The sequence below is a fragment of the Xenopus laevis genome, chromosome 9_10S (assembly GCF_017654675.1).
Source record: "Xenopus laevis strain J_2021 chromosome 9_10S, Xenopus_laevis_v10.1, whole genome shotgun sequence".
NCBI lineage: Eukaryota > Metazoa > Chordata > Amphibia > Anura > Pipidae > Xenopus > Xenopus laevis.
In genome coordinates, this window is record NC_054388.1 from 110,974,994 (window position 1) to 110,998,509 (window position 23,516).

The 23,516-nt window shown below is 39.5% G+C and overlaps 1 protein-coding gene across 1 annotated transcript in view; it reads right to left on the reverse strand.

The window, feature by feature from the left end:
* Positions 1 to 404: 404 nt before the first annotated feature.
* The window catches only part of LOC121398805, a 32,581-nt gene continuing 9,469 nt past the window's right edge, over positions 405 to 23,516 (reverse strand). The window contains exons 7-13 of the mRNA XM_041578119.1: positions 20,156 to 20,311; positions 18,280 to 18,323; positions 12,713 to 12,989; positions 9,633 to 10,064; positions 7,252 to 7,301; positions 5,012 to 5,321; positions 405 to 995 (exon numbers count right to left, since the gene is read on the reverse strand). Coding sequence (XP_041434053.1) covers positions 787 to 995; positions 5,012 to 5,321; positions 7,252 to 7,301; positions 9,633 to 10,064; positions 12,713 to 12,989; positions 18,280 to 18,323; positions 20,156 to 20,311 — 1,478 coding nt within the window. The 3' untranslated portion in view covers positions 405 to 786. The remainder of the gene's footprint in view (positions 996 to 5,011; positions 5,322 to 7,251; positions 7,302 to 9,632; positions 10,065 to 12,712; positions 12,990 to 18,279; positions 18,324 to 20,155; positions 20,312 to 23,516) is intronic.

Genomic DNA, 23,516 nt, shown 5'->3' on the forward strand with positions numbered 1-23,516 from the left:
CTAATGGTATGGGATCCATTATACAGAAAACCATTATCCAGAAAGCTTCAAATTACAGAAAGGCCAGCTCCCGTAGACTCTATTTTATCCAAATAATCCACATTTTTAAAAATGATTTGCGTTCCGCTCAATGAAAAACCTTGTACTTTATCCAAGTTAAGATATAATTCATCCTTACTGTAAAATGAACAATAGTAACTGAGATACATACTGTAACCAATGCCATGCTAAAACTTTAGTCACAAAATTAAATCCCCAAAATAAATCATTAACAAATATTGGATTTGAGTGAAAAACTTAATCACTCCAAAAATATAAAAAAGTTTGAAACCTAAAACCTGGCAAGGATGTTGGGAAAAATGTCTCCCAAACCAAATGTCTGAATAATTATAAATCAAACAGAATAGTTTTCAATAAAGATGATTTATTTTTAACTAGATATTCTTTATATTATGCTGTTATACTGCCGTAAACAGAATCAGGAGAACCCTTTTCAGTAATGGAAACACATAAACAACTAGGGCTCCTCTCAAGGATCTGAGATAGTCATGAGACAGTTCTGAGATGGTTCTGAGATACCAGAACAAGATGATACCAAACAATTAAGAACACTCCTGAGTAGACATTAAGTGCAAGAGGAAGATCATAGATTGATCCATGCCATAGGTAGGCGCAAGCATTCCATTCTTCTGCAGAGAACTGGCCAAGCCCATGTAGCGTCTGTAGGCTTCCTGAGTCTGAAAGACTTCTGGATCTGCTGTGGGGAGTGTAATTTCCTTGAACAATTTAAACCTTTGTAAATCTATTAAACTTTTCCAACAATAGCTGTTTATAATTTGATTTTCCGGAGGCATGAAAGTTCTTCTCAGCTGTGCTGATGAGAATGAGGTCACTGGCCCATTTCCCAATGCTTCCTTGGCTCCTCAGAATCCTTTCTTTCTCGTCAGAGCTGCTGTCCTCCAGGTCATCCACCACCACCATGACTCTGTCCCTCCCTGTAATATGAGCAAATGCAACACACAAAGGGCAACATGTCAATTCCCATCACATCCATAAATCTCAGGACAACTTACTGTACCATCACCTGCAGCAATGTGATGCCCTTTAAGGCTGGGTGATGCATTGGCAGCACTTAATTAGCAAAACCTATTTTACAAATGTTACTTGTGTTCTCATGTATATGGCTCATTAAATGAATGAATCATTCCAGTATGGAGAATAACTGAACGAGTAATGAGTAACAAGTGATTTGGATCAGGAATAAAGGATTCAGCTCTGCTGATGAACTGCGCTGAACTGATCACCGACACCTGCTGAAAATGCCTTGGTTCAACTTTTTAAAGAAGTCAAACATCTCCTGACAAACAGGGAACTCTATCTGATTTGATTAATTCATCAATTTATTAGCACAGACAGTGTTGTGAAAAAGAAAAAAAAATATTGTAATTCTGAAAACTCTCCCAAATTCCCCAGTTTGATCTTTCTTTGACAAATTTAAGGGCTGCTGTGTATAATGTAGTCTTTTTTTGGTAATTCACACAGTTTTATTAAATGTAGATATAATTGCTATCACTGTTTAGAATATGAAGGAGCTGTATCAAAGGCTTTGAGGCTCAAAATGTGCCCTCTAGTGATGGGCGAATTTATTCGCCAGGCGCGAATTCGCGGCGAATTTGCGCGATTCGCGGCAGGCGAATAAATTCGCGAAACGCCCGCGAAAATTCGCCGAAAAAATTCGCGTCAAAAACGGGCGCCGGCGTCGGAAAAACGGGCGCCGGCGTCGGAAAAACGGGCGCCGGCGTCAAAAACGAGACGCCGGCGCCGTTTGGCGAATTTTTCGCCGTTTCGCGAATTTCGCGCGAAATTCACAAATTTTTCGGCGAAGCGAAGCGGCGCAAATTCGCCCATCACTAGTGCCCTCTTATCATGGTAAAAAATATCCACTGTGATGTCCTACACTCCTTCAACATCATACTCAATCTCATGGCCTCTTGGGGCTTGGACATATTTTAAACATATTCGCTTCTATTTTCTTTTAATACACATTAATTCAAAACAAATCTGTAATACACATAAGACCATAGAAGTTATTTGACTTTAAGAATATTAAGGTTCAACTTCATCTTAATTTTGTATGTATTAATTTGAAGACTACCGTATATACTCGAGTATAAGCCGACCCGAGTATAAGCCGAGGTACCTAATTTTACCTGCAAAAACTGGGAAAACTTATTGACTCTATTATAAGCCTAGACACAACTACAGCCCTTTCTCCCAGCAGCACAGATTTTGCCAAAGCGACTCCTCCAGCGATCAACCGGACTTCTTTACAAAGTTGATGGTGACAGAGAATTGCCAAACGGATTACTGTGTGCATTCTCCCACTGTCCCACTACCATGTGCAGAGGGTGCTGTGTGATATTGCCATCACTGTTAATCTTTCGTATAACCAACAGAGGGCGCTGTGTGATATTGCCATCACTGTTATTCTTTCATATAACCAACAGAGGGCACTGTGTGATATTGCAGTCACTGTTAATCCTTCATATAACCAACAGAGGGCGCTGTGTGATATTGCAGTCACTGTTATTCTTTAATATAACCAACAGAGGGCGCTGTGTGATATTGCAGTCACTGTTACTCTTTCATATAACCAACAGAGGGCGCACTGTTATTCTTTCATATAACCAACAGAGGGCGCTGTGTGATATTGCAGTCACTGTTAATCTTTCGTATAACCAACAGAGGGCGCACTGTTATTCTTTCATATAACCAACAGAGGGCGCTGTGTGATATTGCAGTCACTGTTAATCTTTCATATAACCAACAGAGGGCGCACTGTTATTCTTTCATATAACCAACAGATGGCACTGTGTGATTTTGCAGTCACTGTTATTCTTTCATATAACCAACAGAGGGCATTGTGGGATATTGCGTCTCTCCCCAAGTGAACTGTTGGTATAGGAATGATTCAAAGTGACTGCAATCTCTGCCAGCTGACCCGAGTATAAGCCGAGGCTTATACTCGAGTATATACTGTAATTGAAAATAGTATTACAATGCTGATGTCTACATTATTAGAAAACGTACTTTACATGATGCACCGGAGGGGGGGGACACTTGGATACTTAGGGGCAAATTCACTAACCTGCGGAGTTACGCTAGCGCAGGCATCGCCGCACTTCGTCAGGCAAAGTTTTGCCAGGGCGCTGCTAATTCACTAAATTCCGAAGTTGCGCTGAGGGAGGCGAAAGGTAGTGAAGTTGCGCTAGCGTTAATTCGTCAAGCAAAGCGAAGTTATGCTCGCGATGCCTAATTTGCATTAAAGTACAATGGACGTTTATATGTAGCAGCAAATACATTACACTACACAAGCCTGGGAAAGCTTCATAAAATAAAATATATACATGTGCCCACTAATAGTATTATATAACTATAGTTTAGGTGCCATATGTTAGGAAATGTAGGGGGGGAAGGAGGGTACCCACAAAAAAATTTACGTTCTTTTTCAGCCTATCACCCTTAAAAAAGGAAAATACGCCAGCGTTTTTTTGGGACTTAGAAAAAATTTCAACTTTTTTTGAAGCAAGTCCTATCTACTCTATTGCACTTCGCCTGGTCTGAGGTGGTGAAGGCAAGTCTGGTGCAAGAGGTAACTTTAAGTAAAATGCGCAAGTTAATGAATTAGCGGCATTACGTCCCTTCGCCATAGCACAACTTCGCCTGGCGTAAGGGTGCGAAGTAGCGCTAGAGTAGATCCATTTCGCTAGCGAATTTAGTAAATCGGCTAAGCAATGAAATGACGTGAAGCTGGCGAATTTGCGCAATCGTTAACCCATTCGCGCTTTAGTGAATTTGCCCCTTATACCTTATCTGGCACTAGGGCAGAGCACAGACAGACCCTGGACAGAAGTGCATTGTGGATGAGCAATTATAGGGCATTCTCTTGCACGTCTGACCCCCTACTAAGTTTGCCCAGATGGAGTAACTCATAGCAACCAATACAATCATTGTTTTTTAACAGGTTTAAAAGACTTCTGGGTGATTGGTTGCTATAGGTGATCAGACCAGTAGCAAGTTTTGTATTTTTTATTATATTTCCATATGTTCGTCCTGGAGAAGAGCCGCTTAAGGGGAGATATGATAACTATGTATAAATATATAAGGGGATCGTATAATAATCTCTCTAATGCTTTATTTACCAGTAGGTCTTTCCAGCTGACACAAGGTCACCCATTCTGATTAGAAGAAAAGAGGTTCCAGCTAAATATTGGGAAGGGGTTTGTTACAGTGAGAGCTGTGAAGATGTGGAATTGTCTCCCTGAATCAGTGGTACAGGCTGATACATTAGATAGGTATAAGGAAGGGTTGGATGCTTTATTCACCAGTAGCTCCTCCCAGCAGACAGGAGGGAGCCAATGAGATTAGAGGAGGGAAAGGGGTGTTACAGGGAGAGCTGGGAAGTGAATCAGTGGTACAGGCTGATACATTAGATAGGTACAAGGAAGGGTCGGATGCTTTATTCACCAGTAGCTCCTCCCAGCAGACAGGAGGGAGCCAATGAGATTAGAGGAGGGAAAGGGGTGTTACAGGGAGAGCTGGGAAGTGAATCAGTGGTACAGGCTGATACATTAGATAGGTATAAGGAAGGGTTGAAAGGTGTTTAGCAAGTGAGGGAATACAGGGATATGGGAGAGAGCTCATAGTACAAGTTGATCCAGGGACTGGTCCCATTGCCATTTCGGAGTCAGGAAGGAATTTTTTCCCCCTCTGAGGCAAATTGGAGAGGCTTCAGATGGGTTTTTGCCTTCCTCTGGATCAACTGGCAGTTAGTCCGGTTATATATCGACTTAAAGGTTGAACTTGATGGACATGTGTCATTTTTCAACCTAACTTACTTTGTTACTATGTATTGTAATTAATTGATCAAATGAATTTGAGCTACAAAACTCAAGTTTGGGATTTGTTAGGCATTTACTATGGTCGTCTATAGGGAGACAAACTCACTTACCCAGTTCCTCAGCTAAATATTGCAGCTCCTCATCATACAGAGACCCCTCCACATCAGTGATGTTAATCCTCCCTCTGTTCTTGGTGTGATACAGGATAGCGACCGAGCACTGAGATAATTCCTCCAAGAACTGCATGAGCCCATAGTTAGAGATGTAACAGGGTCTCACCTCCTGAACATAATCACTGAACTCTGATAGAATGAACCTGTGCAGCCACCGATAATCATCTTCTGCTGATCTGGAGAATATCCCAACCTTGTGCTTCTTCTTTGCACGTTGTACTGGCACTAGTTGCATTAATGAGTCCGTCTGTTTAAATATAAATGTACAACATTATGTTGTTATGTTAATTGAAGTCACTACAGAGTTTGATGATAACTTTTTATTTATTCACATCATACTGTACAATATAAAGGGGAAACTAGACTTAAGGTGTTAAGCTGCAAGTTAAGACCCTGGTTATTTTGAAGGGGAAAAAAGACTCCCCTTTTTGACATGAGCAAATTTATTTGGGATTAAATAAATGGAGCAGAAACAGTACACCGAAGTGCCAAATTAAATATAAATTTATAGAAATGCATTTTTTACTCATAGTTTGATTTTGAAGAGTAAAAGGAAGTGATATGATCATAGACTACACAAGACTCATACTTGACACCTGAAACATTTCACCATCCCTACCCCCTTAGGCTCACAGGGCAATAGCCTTGTTCCATTGTGAAGTGATGGATTCTGGATCTTAAAGGCCCTCTGCTTTCTTGATCCTCTGTGCACCCCCCACAGAGGGACTTCAAGTCCCAAAATCTATCACTTTGCTAAGGGACAGTGTTAGGGAGGGGTTGCAGATCCAAGAGCATCTGACTCTATTTTTCAAAAGAGCAAATGTATTTTATTTATATTTAATTTTGAAATCTGACATGGGGCTAGACATATTGTCAGTTTCCCAGGTACCCCTACATAGTTACATAGTTAAATTGGGTTGAAAAGAAAGTCCATCAAGTCCAACCCCTCCAAATGAAAACCCAGCCCCATACACACACCCCTCCCTACTTTTAATTAAATTCTATATACCCATATCTATACTAACTATAGAGCTTAGTATCACAATAGCCTTTGATATTATGTCTGTCCAAAAAATCACCCAAGTCCCTCTTATAGTCATTAACTGAATCAGCATCACAACATCACCCGGCAGTGCATTCCCCAACCTCACTGTCCTGACTGTGATGAACCCCCTACTCTGTTCCTTTAAATGAAACTTCTTTTCCTCTAGTCTGAAGGGGAGGCCTCTGGTACGTGATTCTCTTTATGGGTAAAAAGGTCCCCTGCTATTTGTCTATAATGTCCTCTAATGTACTTGTAAAGTGTAATCATGTCCCCTCACAAGCGCCTTTTTTCCAGAGAAAACAACCCCAACCTTGTCAGTCTCCCCTCATAATTTAACTCTTCCCTCCCTCTAACCAGTTTAGTTGCACTTAGTCTCTGCACTCTCTCCAGCTCATTTATATCCCTCTTAAGGACTGGAGTCCAAAACTGCCCCCATACTCCAGATGAGGCCTCACCAGGGACCTATAAAGAGACATAATTATGTTTTCATCCCTTGAGTTAATGCCCTTTTTTATACAAGAACTTTATTTGCTTTAGTAGCCACAGAATGACACTGCCCAGAATTAGACAACTTGTTATCTACAAAAACCCCAAGATCCTTCTCATTTAAGGAAACTCCCAACACACTGCCATTTAGTGTATAACTTGCATTTATAGTCATGTGACTTGTGCTCTGATAAACTTCAGTCACTCTTTACTGCTGTACTGCAAGTTGGAGTGATATCATCCCCAGCAGCCAATCAGCAGAACAATGGGAAGGTAACCAGATAACAGTTGCCTGGTAGATATAAGAACATCACTCAATAGTAAAATCCATGTCCCACTGTGACACATTCAGTTACATTGAGTAGGAGAAACAACAGCCTGCCAGAAGGCAGTTCCATACTAAAGTGCTGGCTCTTTCTGAAATCACATGACCAGGCAAAATGACCTGAGATGCACCTACACACCAATATTACAACTAAATACACTTGCTGGTTCAGGAATGACATTTTACATGGTAGAGTGAATTCTTTGCAATGTAAACAGTGTAATTTAGAAATAAAAAACACAGCATAAAATCATGTAATTTAATGGGTGTTTTTTCAGGGATTTTCTGTGAAATCAAACATGGTCACATTGTATATCTTACCAAACTATTTAACCTTCTTAGTTCCCAGGAATCCTTGCTTTCAGAAGTGCCTACCAATAGAAAAAGCAATAATTTATTTACAGACACTTTTTTACGCATAAGGATACAAAAAAATTAGTTTTGTGAAATCTAAAAGAAAACCGACAGAGGAGGAAGCACAACAAAAGCTGAAGATACGGGAATATACAAACGAGAAACTCTCAGACATACAGTAGTGTGACAAGAGGAACCACATGAAGCCAACGTTGGTATATTTAAGAGAATCATCAGGCATATATTGCAGGCTCATGGATTAAAATTCAATAGAGTTAGAGGTTTAGGTAACACAATTCCTGCTTAACCTGCTTTTTGGAAGGGATGAGGGGTAGGGCCAGGGGGTGTCAGGAACCATTGCCTCTTACTGTATAATGTATTTGGACTAAAGTTCCCACTGCCTCTCACTGTATTTAATGTATCTGAGGAATCAGTACCTTCTGCCTCTGACTTTATATAAATGTATTTAAAGGAAAACTAAACATTAAAATTAATTATGGCTAAAAATGCCATATTTTATATAGTGAACTTATTGCACGAGGCTAAAGTTTGAGCTTGTCAATAGCAGCAATGATCCAGGACTTCAAACTTGTCACAGGGGGTCACCATCTTGGAAATGCCACCACTCCATGTGTGTCAGTCACTGGGCTTTTCGTTTGATATTTTTATTGACGAGCAAACAGGGCCACTTTAGCCACTGCTGGTTTTCCTTAGACAACAGTGCCCGTCAAAACCCCCAGTTGTCGTAGACTTTAAAGGATCAGTAAACCTTTAAAATAAGTGAATGTAAAATTGATGAGGGGGCTATTCTAAGCACTTTTGTCATTTACATTCATTATTTATTTTGTTTTTAATCCAAGATATTAAGGGATATATGTACTGTTAATATGAATGAATTTTGTTACAACAGCGCCACCTGCTGGTCAGTTTCCCACCAGTCTGACCAGCAAGTAGTCAAGGAAGTTGTCAGGAGAAAGAAAGAGGCTGCTCTGATGTTCTTCTGATTTGAGAAAGGTTTCTAATTATTTTCCTAAGCAGAAGAACATCAGCCTCTTTCTTTCTCCTGACAACTTCCTTGACTACTTGGTGGTCAGACTGGTGGGAAACTGACCAGCAGGTGGCGCTGTTGTAACAAAATTCATTCATATTAACAGTACATGTATCCCTTAATATCTTGGATTAAAAATAAAATAATGAATGTAAATGACAAAAGTGTTTAGAATAGCACCCTCATCAATTTTACATTCACTTATTTTAAAGGTTTACTTATCCTTTAAAGTGAACAGGAGACAGCGTGGGCAGTTTTGGCCATTTCTCCTCTCGCTAAAACATGAGGTGGTTTCTCCACTAGCAGCGGTATGAGTCCAAAGCAAAGCAGTGGTAGCATCTTAGCAACATGGAGGTGCTATTAGTTCAGGCAGCTGAATATGTCAGGAGGAGCCCATTGTTATGAGACTAGGCTGAGCAGAAAAGCTTCTGTTAAAACACTTCAATTTTAAAGTTAAATATTCAAAAAAAAGAAACTGGTCATTTATGAAACTGATTTCAGAGCAGGAGTATACATGAAGAGAGATTATTTCTGTTTCTCAGTGACAGTAATCCTGCAATTTTATTGCTTTAAGCCGGAAACAAATAAAAACCACAGTCATTCACTGTATGCAACATGACAAACTGCAAAGAGCATTGTTTTCTTCTATAGCTATAATGGGAGCTACATTTGTTAGACTTTAAAGGAACAGTTCAGTGTAAAAATAAAAACTGGGTAAATAGACAGGCTGTGCAAAATAAAAAATGTTCCTCATATAGTTAGTTAGGCAAAAATGTAATGTATAAAGGCTGGAGTGACTGGATGTGTAACATAATAGCCAGAACACTATTTCCTGCTTTGAAGCTCTCTTGCTTTCCACTGATTGGTTTCCAGGAAGTAACCAATCACTGACTTGAGGGAGGCACATGGGTCATAACTGTTGCTTTTGAATCTGAGCTGAATGCTGAGGATCAATTGCAAAACTCACTGAACAGTTACAGTATGTCCCATGTGGCCCCCCTTATAGTCACTGACTAACTCAGAGTTAGAGAGCTGAAAAGCAGGAAGTAGTGTTCTGGCTATTATGTTACACAACCCGTCACTCCAGCCTTTATACATTACATTTTTGGCTAACTAACTATATTAGATACATGTTTTATTTTGCACAGTCTATCTATTTACCCAGTTTTTGTTTTTACACTGAACTGTTCCTTTAAGAATCCTTAAGGCAAGTTCCCCTAACCAGACACCCTAGATTCCATTCATTCTGGATAACAGAATTGTATTGCCTTCAATATCAATACTATTTTATGATACTCACCTTTTTCTTTTAAATCGAAATTCTTAAAAAATTGAACTATATTGACAGTTCTGCCTTTGGCCTGTTTAAAGTATTTTTTCAGAAAATCAGGAGTATCACAATCCAGTCTCTGCATGATTTCTTTCATTGTTTTTTCAACAGGTTTAGGAAGATTGTTAACAAGACGTGTAATTTCCTCTGTAATGTTTTTGATTTGATCATCATCATCCTCTTCCTCAGTAAGATGCACATAAAGACTTGTGACGTGTAAAGCAGATCCAATCGTCTTCAGCTTCTCCATCAGTTGGACTTTCTCTTTCTTATCTGCTGGAGTGAGGAGAACCAGGTCACAGGCATATTCTCCAATATTGGGCTGGTGCTCCAGGATTCTCTGCTGCTTCTCAGGACTATTGTCCTCCAGGTCATCAGCCACCACAATCACATTCTCCTTTCCTGGGAACACAATGACATATTCACATTCTATGAGTTAGAATGTGTAATGTGAATTTCACAGAAAACCAATTTATGTATCCCAATTATGAACGGCTGAAACTGGAAAATCAGTATAAACAGAAAAAATATGATGACATCTTAGGGCTAAACTCCACAGGAGATTCTGATCAGATTTTGTTGTTCAGATTTTATCTAGGAGAAGGAGTTCTGAAGGCTGGAGGGCAGATGTTAACAGTGCCCCAGCCCAACCTCGGTGCAACATAACTCTGGAATTTGCTTCCATCCAAACCATGTCAGACAGTGATGACACAAGTTAGTAAGCAGTGAGTTCGGAAGAGATAGAAAAGATGAGCAACAATAGGGTTTATGTTGGCACAGGCATGATAAAATTGGAATGTCACTATCCCTTGAATGAATTAAGGCAGTGTTGTCCAAGTGTTCCATGCTGTGTGCCAATTACACAATATTTCATATATTTGGGAGGCCAGATTATTATACAATAATCATGTCAATCAAAGACATCTATGGAAATCCCTGAAGGACGTATTTGGACTGAGGACCTTCAGATTCTACAGGAAGGAGAGAATACATACGTGTATGATTTAACTTCAGATTCATTGAAAACATTTCCACATTTTAGGACACAATACAAATTTGCCCACTTTTCGCCCGGGGAGAGATAACGTTTGTTCTTGGGGCAAATTGTTAGACGAAGGCCTGACTACTCTTGAACCCAACTAATGGGTGGACATACAGTTAGTCACAGCCTCTCCCTCCTGGTACATTTATCATATCTTTTTTCTCTAATTTCCAACCACTGTATATAACTTTGGCACCATTTCAACAATGTTTCAGTAATTAGTTTTCTTCCTGACGAAGTAATCATTTAGTAAACATATGTAATGGAAGCTTGGTAGCATTTTACTATGAGAAGGGAGTGAAATGCTATAACAAAAATAGGTGTAATAATATCCATCTAAATGTTACACTACAGTGGGGGTCCCCACTCTTATTTACCTGTGAGCCACATTCTAATGTAAAAAGAGTTGGGGAGCAACAGAAGCATGAATAAAGTTCCTGGGGTGCTGAATATGGGTTGTGATTGGTAGCCCATATATGGACTGGCAGCCTACAGGAGAATCTGTTTTGCAGTACACCTTGTTTTTTATGCAACCAAAACTTGCCTCCAAGCCTGCTTTGAGGCCACTTGGAGCAACAGTAAAGGGGTTGGTGAGTAACATGTTGCTTGTGAGCCACTGGTTGGGGATCACTGATCTATAGTATAAAGTTATTACTCAAATAGCAATTTCCTTGAACTAAGCAGGCAGATAGTGGACACCTGTAATTGTGCTGGACAGTAGTGCTGTGCGGGCCGGCCAGATACCCGCGGGACCTGGGTTTACCAGTGGGTCGGATGGGTTTGGGCCGACCTCACTCCCCCATTTGAGGATCATGGGCAGGGACAGCAGGCAGAAGAGCTCAACCCAAACCTTACACTGCCGGCTTCAAACTTCCGATTTTATAGGTGCTTGCCTGTCTGTCCCACCCTTTTTGTGATGTAATCATTGGGGCGGGGCAGCGAGGCTCTATAAAATGAAGCCAGAAGTAGGGTGTGGGCGGGCATGGATAGGACAGCACCTTTTCTGTCAAATTAGATGAGGTGCATTACCTAACTCAAGGGTGGAGCAGAATGTGATATGGGTCCAGAGACAGCATTCTGGAAGCCTCACCAGACATGTCTCATATGCACTTTCACTCAATATACACAGCAACACAATATTGGCACCACTTACTGATGATGCTAATATTTTCTTTTGGGTGTTTTCATGGGTGTAAAAATGCACATATTTGTATATTTGTACATACGTTACTGGGAGCAGGGTCACCTGGACAAGAGGCATCCGCTATTTCCCTACTGAAAAATTCTAATCTACTATACCCAGTAATGGAGAAAGGAATATAAACTGGGAACTTTAGTGGGTTCAGCAATGGCCACCAACTCTATTAAATATGTTTTATAATTTATGTGCCCCACTCCTAGTCAAAGCCCGGCTACACTGTGATGGAAAGAGAGGGGAAAGATTTCTACTTAACTTCTGTCTGCTCAGGAAAAGGAGTGAACATATGGCTGTACTCCTACCCTTCTACAATGTGATACTGTCATAGTTCTGGGGTTCACTATGCCATAAAATATTCAGGGCCATTGTACCTTCATTTTTTGGGGTCACTGTGTTTGTTTAAGCAGGGGTCAAGTGTATCAGTATATGTTGATGTGTGATCATTTGCTGAGAAAAAACTGTGCCCTAAAATGCTGAGGGCCATTGGAATCTTATATGCTGGGGGGTCCAGTGAACTATTATGTTGTGTGTTATCCATACTTTTTTAAGGTGGATTTATTGTGGGGTAAACTGCTCCTTGATATGCTTGTGATTACAATGGGGGGTAATTTACCTCTATACAGTATAACTGATATGCCCTAAAGTGCACTTAGATCCTCAATCATAACTGGCCCAACTCTGTTCTGTTCACTATCAAAAAAAATATATACATATATATATATATATATATATATATATATATATATATATATATATATATATATATATATATATATATATATATGCAAAATTTGGAAATATGCCACATACCTAGTTTTTCAGCCATATATTTCAACTCCTCATCATACAAAGCGTCCGTCACATTGGTGATATTCAGCCTCCCTCTCCTCATAGTGTGATACAGGATCCCAAATGTGCACTGAGACACCTCTTCCCAGAACTGCCGCCGTCCATTATTAGAGATGTAATGGGGTCTAACAACCACCACCAAATCCCTCAACTCTGTTCTGAGGGACGTTTGTAACCAATCGTAATCACTCTCTGCTGATCTGGAGAAAATCCCAATTTTATGGTGTTTCCTGATGAACTAAACATGGAGAACAGAATGAACGAGCAACAACATAGTGAGGGACCCAATACAATAAATGGGACAAATTAATGATTCTCAAGTTCAGTTGTGGTCATGCAACATAACGCACATTTGTTTCGCAAAAAAAAAACCCTTCGGCTTCAAAAGCTGCTCCTTGCACTTCCTTATTGCTGCACTTGGTGCTTCTCAATCCATCTTGCCTCTTATTACAGGTATGGGATCTGTTATCTGAAAATCCATTATCTGGAAAGCTCCCATTTATAGAAAGCCTGTCTCCTATAGACTCCAAACATGGAAAACAGAATAAATGGGCATAGTTACATAGTTAGTTACATAGTTAAATTGGGTTGAAAAAAGACAAAGTCCATCAAGTTCAACCCCTCCAAATGAAAACCCAGCCCCATACACACACCCCTCCCTACTGTCACATAAATGATATATACCCATATCTATACTAACTATAGAGTTTAGTATCACAATAGCCTTTGTATTATGTCTGTCCAAGAAATCATCCAAGTCCCTCTTATAGTCATTAACTGAATCAGCATCACAACATCACCCGGCAGTGCATTCCCCAACCTCACTGTCCTGACTGTGAAGAACCCCCTACGTTGCTTCAAATGAAAGTTATTTTCTTCTAGTCTAAAGGGGAGGCCTCTGGTACGTGATCCACTTTATGGGTAAAAAGGTCCCCTGCTATTTGTCTATAATTTCCTCTAATGTACTTGTAAAGTCTAATCATGTCCCCTCGCAAGAGCCTTTTTTCCAGAGAAAACAACCCCAACCTTGAAAGTCTAGCCTCATAATTTAAGCCTTCCCTCCCTCTAACCAGTTTAGTTGCACTTAGTCTCTGCACTCTCTCCAGCTCATTTATATCCCTCTTAAGGACTGGAGTCCAAAACTGCCCCATACTCCAGATGAGGCCTCACAAGGGACCTATACAGAGGCAGAATTATGTTTTCATCCCTTGAGTTAATGCCCTTTTTTATACAAGACAGAACTTTATTTGCTTTAGTAGCCACAGAATTACACTGCCCAGAATTAGACAACGTGTTATCTACAAAGACCCCTAGATCCTTCTCATTTAAGGAAACTCCCAACACACTGCCATTTAGTGTATAACTTGCATTTATATTATTTTTGCCAAAGTGCATAACCTGCATTTATCAACATTGAACCTCATTTTCCAGTTTGCTGCCCAGTTTTCCAACTTAGACAAATCACTGTGCAAAGTGGCAGCATCCTGCATGGAACCTATAGTTCTGCACAATTTAGTCTCATCTGCAAAAATAGAAACAGTGCTTTCAATGGCCACCTCCAGGTCATTAATAAACAAGTTGAAAAGCAAGGGACCTAGTACAGAGCCCTGCGGTACTCCACTAACAACACTGGTCCAATTAGAAAATGTTCCATTTACCACCACTCTTTGTAGTCTATCTTTTAGCCAGTTCTCTATCCAGGTACAAACACTATGTTCCAGGCCAACATTCCTTCATTTAACCAGTAACCTTCTGTGTGGCACTGTATCAAATGCTTTAGCAAAATCTAAGTAAATAACATCCACTGCTATCCCAGAATCGAGGTCTCTACTTACATTCTCATAAAAAGAAATTAAGTTAGTCTGGCAAGATCTATTACGCATAAAACCATGCTGGCACAAACTCATAGTATTATGATTTGCTATGAAGTCCAGTATCTTATCCTTTATTAACCCTTCAAAAAGCTTTCCTACCACAGACGTCAGACTAACTGGCCTATAGTTTTGGGGCTGAGAACGGGATCCTTTTTTGAATAGAGGCACCACATTAGCAATTCACCAGTCTCTCGGCACTATGCCAGAACTCAATGAATCCTGAAAAATTAAGTAAAGAGGTTTGGCAATCACAGAGCTAAGCTCGCTAAGTACCCTGGGATGAATACCATCTGGCCCTGGACCTTTGTTAATCTTAACATGTTCTAGTCTCTTTTGAATTTCTTCATGTGTGAACCATGCATCATTAGTTGTATTACTAGAATTGGGACTGTTAAGAAGGAAACCTTCACTTACTGGTTCCTCATTTGTGTAGACAGATGAAAAATATGAGTTCAGAATCTGTGCTTTTATTTTGTTTTCATCAACCAGCTGACCCCCCTCTGAAACTAATGGTCCCATCCCTTCCTGCTTCATTTTTTTACTATTAACATATTTAAAAAATAATTTTGGATTTTACTGCTTGTTGCAATATGCTTTTCTATATCAATTTTAGCTTGCCTTATAGCTTCTTTGCATGATTTATTGGCCTCCTTGTACCTTATAAATGTTTCGGTTGTCCCAGCTAACTTGAAAGCCTTAAAAGCACGTCTTTTTTTACCCACCTCAACACCAACGCTTCTATTGAACCAAAAAGGTTTTGCTTTGCAACGACGTTCCTTGCTTACAAGGGGAATATACTGACATGTATATTTATTAAGACTTCCCATTTTTGTTCTGTGTTTAATCCTGTGAAAAGCATTTCCCACTTAATATATTGCAGAGATGCCCTTATACTGTCAAAGTTTGCACGTCTGAAATTTAGTGTTTTAGTTCCTCCCTTATAGAATTGCTTCTGCAACAGAATCTCAAAGGAGACCATGTTATGATCACTATTCCCTAAATGCCCCTCACCCACACAAATGTTAGAGATGAGTTCAGTATTGTTAGTTATTACAAGGTCCAAAAGAGAGTTATTCCTAGTAGGTTCTTGAACGAGCTGGAATAAAAAGTTGTCATTCAGCATATTTACAAACCTACTAGCTTTTTCTGTCTTAGTAACCCCATTACCCCAGTCAATGTCTGGATAATTGAAGTCACCCATAGCAACAACTTGACCCAGCTGTGAAGCCGCTTGTATCTGCAAGAGTAGCTGGGCTTCATACTCGTCACTTATACGAGGTGGTTTATAGCATACATTAATCATAATTCTTTTTGTTACCTTTTGCCCAGTCAAAATCTCTACCCAGAGTGATTCTACACCCTCACCAGTGCCAGCTATTGTTATTTCTTTAGCGCATGGCTTTAATTCAGGCTTTACATACAAACACACTCCTCCACCCGCTATTTAATCCCTCTTTCCCTCCTAAAAAGGGTGTAACCATTTAAATTCACAATCCAGTCACATGTTTCATCCCGCCAGGTCTCAGCGATACCAATTATATCATAATTTTTAGAGCATTCAATTAATTCTAGGTCAAAGTGTTCAAAGTGAGGGGCCCAAAGAAAATGTATTGCTTTACATTAAAGGGCAAAACAAAGGCACAAACCCTTCACTCCATGCCCCCCAAACAATCTCCCCAAAAACATTCCCAGCATCAAAGGGTAGTTGTGACAAGGAACTGAGGTTCACCTTGTATACGTAGAGCTGTGATTGGCTGCCACATCCTATTCTGTTTTTGGGTATCTGTCATCAAGACATGTTCACAGACCAGTATGAATCTAGCAAGTGCTTACCCTAATTTAAATCTGGAGCTATATATTATAATATAAGTTTATGTGGATTTCATAAACAGTTGTTAATTAAGCAGAGTTAGGCTTACTGGCTTATACTACCTGATTACAGAGATTGAAAGGAAATCATAACTGTCTGTCTGTGCTCTTTGGTTTCAGTTCACCACCCCCTTAGGCTCACAGTGTAATGCAACCCTTCCCATTCCTTGTTCCTTTCTGAAGTGATGGAACCTGGGACTATAGTGGTGCACTCGCAATACAAGCAACTGCCTGGGTGCTGGTTATAGCATAGTATAATAATCCAAAAAATATAAAACCGCACTCCAAGGTCTTGAAATAATGAAAACAGTGGAAAGTTTATTTCAACGTTTCGGCACACTGACTCGGGCAAGACAAGTTTTCACTATTTCAAGACCTTGGAGTGCGGTTTTATATTTTTTTGGATTATATATATATATATATATATATATATATATATATATATATATATATATGGAGGCAGTCTTTCAAAGCTGAAAAAGGAGAAAATGCACAGGATTCACAGCAGATAACAGATAAGCTCTGTAGTAAACAATGGGATTCTTCAGAATCTGTGTGTCATCTACTGTGTATCCTGTGCTTGAATAGCTGCTCCCATGGCTACACAGCAGCTTGTTTATATAAACTATAGTAGTACTTATCTGTTATCTACTGTGTATCCTGTGCTTGAATAGCTGCCCCCATGGCTACACAGCAGCTTGTTTATATAAACTATAGTAGTACTTATCTGTTATCTACTGTGTATCCTGTGCTTGAATGGCTGCCCCCATGGCTACACAGCAGCTTGTTTATATAAACTATAGTAGTGCTTATCTGTTATCTACTGTGTATCCTGTGCTTGAATGGCTGCCCCCATGGCTACACAGCAGCTTGTTTATATAAACTATAGTAGTACTTATCTGTTATCTACTGTGTATCCTGTGCTTGAATAGCTGCCCCCATGGCTACACAGCAGCTTGTTTATATAAACTATAGTAGTACTTATCTGTTATCTACTGTGTATCCTGTGCTTGAATGGCTGCCCCCATGGCTACACAACAGCTTGTTTATATAAACTATAGTAGTACTTATCTGTTATCTACTGTGTATCCTGTGCTTGAATAGCTGCCCCATGGCTACACAGCAGCTTGTTTATATAAACTATAGTAAAGTTTCTGAAGAAAACACACCATTTTACCAGTGCAGAGCAACAGTACATTATAATGTCATTCCTTTTTAAACACTTTAATGTTTTTGATGTTACTGTTCATTTAAAGGATAAATTAACCTTTAAAATAAGTGAATGTAAAATTGATGAGGGGGCTATTCTAAGCACTTTTGTCATTTACATTCATTATTTATTTTGTTTGTATTCCAAGATATTAAGGGATACATGTGCTGTTAATATGAATGAATTGTGTTACAACAGCGCCACCTGCTGGTCAGTTTCCCACCAGTCTGACCACCAAGTAGTCAAGGAAGTTGTCAGGAGAAAGAAAGAGGCTGCTCTGATGTTCTTCTGCTTAGGAATAAAATTAGAAACCTTTCTCACATCTTTCCTAAGCAGAAGAACATCAGCTTCTTTCTTTCTCCTGACAACTTCCTTGAGATTTGCTTGCCCTGAAATAATTAAAAAATCACAAATAATAAAAAATGAAAACCAATGGCAAATTGTCTCAGAATATCCCTCTCTACATCCTACTAAAAGTAGAAGAACCCCTTTGAATGAGCCCTATAATTCTAAGATCAAATTTGATAAAAGAGGGGGTTACTTTCAGTGAGATGCTGTGAATTTACACTTCTTACCAAACATGTTCTTCCAGTCCTGGAAGTTTCCCCCTGGGAAACACCTATTAAATAGAAAAGAAAACCTTTAAAAACACCCACAATTTTTTGTTAATATTTTAGTGTGAAATATATGAGGAAAAAGCATCTAGAAGGAAAGTCAAGCACAGCTGCTGGAACATAGAAAGGAAACCACGCATTAAATATAAATACACAGAGATTAAGGGCCATGAGACACAGTAGGAAAGAGGTCCGTTCCCCGAAGAGCTTACAGTCTAAGTGAAAAAACAAAACAAAATGAAATATATGACACTGTGTATTTACTGGAACATATGTGATGTTGGTTTGTCCATGCTGTAAAGTCTCTGTTTGTTTAGGATAGCAGCTGCCATATTAGCTTGGTGTGACATCACTTTTAAAGGAGAAGGAAAGGCTAAAATCAAGTAAGCTTTATCAGGCTTGTAGAATATCTCAGGCCCAACCCAAATCTCATCCTGACTATGTACTAGGGTCAATAAGCATTCCTTTCTAAATCTCTGCCCACTTGGTTTTTAAAGGAGAAGGAAAGGCTAAAATTAAGTAAGCTTTATAAGAAAGGTCTATATAAATACACCAGTAAACCCTCAAAGTAATTCTGCTCTGAGTCCTCTGTCAAAAGAAACAGCACATTTCTTTCCTTCTATTGTGTACTCATGGGCTTCTGTATCAGACTTCCTGTTTTCAGCTTAAACCTCCAGGACTAGGGCTTGAGCATGCTCAGTTTGCTCCTCTCTCCCCCTCCTTCCTCCCGTCCCTGCTGTAATCTGAGACCAGAGCTATGAGTGAGCAGGGAGAGACTCAGGCAGGAAATGATGTCACACCAAGCTAATATGGCAGCTGCTATCCTAAACAAACAGAGAGATCTTCTAGTGCTGTTTACTCAGATATGGTAAAGCATTCTAAAAAATAAAAAGTGTTCTAGCTTGCACTATTGTGGCTAATCTATTGGCAATAAACTGCTTCGGTACCTTTTCTTCTCCTTTAAGTGTAACTTTTGAAGCTAATTCTAATTTATTTATATCACTGATTAGTATATCACAGAACACATATTATTTATTACAATATTATTACATATTTTAAAGGGTTTGTTCACCTTCAATTCAGTTGTTTTTAGATTGTTCCCCAGAAATAAAGACTTTTTCCTATTACTTTCCATTATTTATTTTTTACTGTTTTTCCAAAATCTAAGTTTACTGTTGAATGTCCCTGGCTCTTGTGTTTGAGCTCAGTAATTCAGGTGCAGATTCTGAACTATTACAATTTTGCAAAATTTAGTTGATCCATATCTCGGCAGCATCTCTGGAGTATCAGTAACTATTGTATCAATTCTAACAGCTGCCTGTAATGAAACCCAGAGATTCTGCTCAGCAGGGACAAAGATAAGAAATGTCTCAACTAAATGTATCAATTTAGAACAGTTTACAGGGTCGGCGACCCTCCCTCCCAGAGCTGCTTCAGAAGGTGAAAAATTACACTTTACACTTCAAAATTAGAAAAACGGTCACACATAGAAAATAGAAAGTCATTGGAAAAAGTCGTTATTTCTGGTGATCTATCTGAAAACAAATAGTTGTTTGAAGGTGAACAACCCCTTTAAGCAGCCCTGTATTTGATGGGGTGTGTGATATTGGGGCAGACAAAACAAATTTAGCCATTTTGCTAGAAAAGTATAGTCAACTGGGTCTTTATTTCATTTAAAGTGCATGTTTATCAATGAAAAACTGCAAAGAGCTTTGTTTTCTGTCACTGCCACAGAGAGGCAAAGGGATAACAAACTCAGTGGGTAATCACAGGATTATGGAAAAGTTATTCTCTTGGGAAAAACAAAGTCATCAATGTTTGTGTAAATATAGAGTACCTTGCTGGTGAGACTGGCACTGCCGTTCATTAGGTTGTCTCTGATGCTCTGTCCCAGCATTTATTCCATGTCTTCTGTGTTCTTGTGTTGGGTGATTATCAGCTGTACAGGGATCCCCTGCTCTGTTATCTACATTTGTCTCTGCAGGGAATGGAACTAAAGCAAGGTTACATATAAAAGAAAACATTGTTGTATCAGTCATGGCTTGTAGAATATCTCAGGCCCAACCCAAATCTCATCCTGACTATGTACTAGGGTCAATAAGCATTCCTTCCCAAATCTCTGCCCACTTGGTTTTTAAAGGAGAAACACAAGAGTCCTCTGCACTCAACCCATTATCAATATATTTAAGACAGCGACATTTTGTGCTACTGCTACTGAAAAATGCCTTACCCTTTAAACAAAACAGGGATTGTTTGTCCATATATTGCAATATATTTAAGCTGGCCAACTACGTCACACTCATCCCATATCTGGCCAGTCCTACACTCAATTTTATCTGATTCATTAAGAATTCTATTGCTTCTTTATACATTTTACAAAGGGACTAGGTTTTACCTGCAACTTACTTGCTGCTTTCAAAGTAAACCTCGATACTTGGCTGCCCTTTTATTAGACACCAGTGGGATCACCTGACTATAGCTGGGAGGGGTGGGAGCTACAACATGGAGCTGGTCACTGCTCCTGTATAAACTATAACAAACAAGGGAAAGTTGTGCTCACCACTATTTTTTAAAACCATTAGGCGGGGGTGCAATGAGGCTGTGACCACAAAATACATATAGTCAAACACAAGAGTCCTCTGCACTCAACCCATTATCAATATATTAAAGACAGCGACATTTTGTGCTACTGCTACTAAAAATGCCTTACCCTTTAAACAACACAGGGATTGTTTGTCCATATATTGCAATATATTTAAGCTGGCCAACTCCATGTTGTAGCTCCCACCCTTCCCAGCTATAGTCAGGTGATCCCACTGGTGTCTAATAAAAGGGCAGCCAAGTTTGGGAGTTTTACTTTGAAAGCAGCAAGTAAGTTGCAGGTAAAACTTAGTCCCTTTGTAAAATGTATAATGAAGCAATAGAATTCTTAATGAATCAGATGAAAACTAAGCGTAGGACTGGCCAGATATGGGATGACTTTGACGTAGTTGGCCAGCTTAAATATTGCAATATATGGACAAACAATCCCTGTTTTGTTTAAAGGGTAAGTCATTTTTTAGTAGCAGTATGCACAAAATGTCTCTGTCTTAAATATATTGATAATGGGTTGAGTGCAGAGGAATCTTGTATTTGTCTATATGTATTTTGTGGTCACACCCTCATTGCACCCCCGCCTAATGATTTTAAAAAATAGTGGTGAGCACAACTTTCCCTTGTTTGTTTTAAAGGAGAAAGAAAGGGTAAAACTAAGGGGCCCATTTACTTAGTTCGAGTGAAGGAATAAAGGAAAAAAACTTCAAATATGGTCAAATATGGCTACTTCGACCATCGACTATGACCTTCGACTTCGAATCGAATGATTCAAACTAAAAATCATTTGACTATTCGACCATTCGATCGTAGGAATAGTGGTAAATCCTTTGACTTCGATATTCGAAGTCAAAGGATTTTACTTAGATGGTCGAATATCGAGGGCTAATTAACCCTCGATACTCGACCATATGTAAATGTGCTCCTAAGTAAGCTTTATCAGAAGGGTCTATATAAATACACCAGTAAACCCTCAAAGTAATGCTGCTCTGAGTCCTCTGTCAAAATAAACAGCACATTTCTTTCCTTCTATTGTGTACTCATGGGCTTCTGTATCAGACTTCCTGTTTTCAGCTTAAACCTCCAGGGCTAGGGCTTGAGCATGCTCAGTTTGCTTCTCTCTCCCCTCCCTTCTCCCCTCCCTGCTGTAATCTGAGCCCAGAGCTATGAGTGAGCAGGGAGAGACTCAGTCAGGAAGTGATGTCACATCAAGCTAATATGGCAGCTGCTATCCTAAACAAACAGAGAGAGCTTCTTGAGCTGTTTACTCAGGTATGGTAAAACATTCTGCAGAATAAATATAGTGTTATAGCTTGCACTATTGTGGCTAATCTATTGGTAATAAACTGCTTTGTTAGTTTCCTTCTCCTTTAAGGACCAGCAAATGCTTGAGGTCATCAAACAGTCACAGCATCAGCTTTTCTGGGAATAGAAAAAGCCACTAAAAATATATTCTAAATAACTGAATCTCTGTCATACTGTAAGTCACACATTTCAGGGAAGGGCCAGAGGCAGAAGCTGGCAGAGTAAGGTTGCAGGTTGAGCGGAAAGAAGAGCTTAATCTGAATACGATTTTAAAGGAGAACTAAAACCCCAATGTGAAGTGAACCATCCACTACCCCCTCATTGTCCTCCCTCCATGCTTCTTCCCTGCATACTGCATTAGGGCAAAAAGTGTCCCCAAATGGCAATCTCACTTCTTCATGCAGAGTAGCGCAGTAGAGCTCCACGGCGTCAACTTCCATATTTCCGGTTTTCTCCGGATCCTCTTTCCTTCTGCAATTTACAGCTTTCTGGTGTATATGTAGTTGGCACGAAGAATACCCGACTGGCTCCGACTGCACATGCTCCATATAATGATAGCTCAGTGACGGCGGCCCCTTTCCAAAGAAGAATGAAGATGTGGAAGATGGTGCCCTGGACTAGACTGACATTTGGGGACACATTTTGCACAAATGCATTATGCAGGGAGGGGGATTATGGAGGGGTAGTGGATGGGGCTTTTTTTTGGGGGGATTTAGTTCTCCTTTAAGTAAATATTCAGTAACCACAAAAATATGCCTGACATGTTGATGCAAAAAAAAAGGGGCATTAGATGAAGAGAAAAATCCCGCTTCAATAAGCATATTACATACAGTATTTCACATTTTGTAAAAAGGTTCCTTGTAGCTGCAAAGTAATTTAATGTGAAACAAAAGTACAGTACAGATAAAAAAATCACATTTATTATAATAAGTTAAAATACTTTAGTACCCCCAAAAGAAGCCTAAAACGTTTCATGCGTACCCAGCACTTAGTCATAGGCAATCCTAAGTGCTGGGTAAGCATGAAATGCATTAGGCTTCTTTTGGGGGTACTAAAGTATTTTAACCTTTTATAATAAATGTGATTTTTAATTTTTACTTCGTAGTAGCGGGAGTATTCATTTTTCACAAGTTGGTATATTACCTCTCTTAGTCACTAGAGATCTCTCATACACTTAGGGGCACATTTACTAAGCTCGAGTGAATGATTAGAATACGACTACGACTTCGAATTGAACGATTCGAACTAAAAAACGTTTGACTATTCGACTAAAAAAAAAGGATTTTACTTAGACGGCCAAA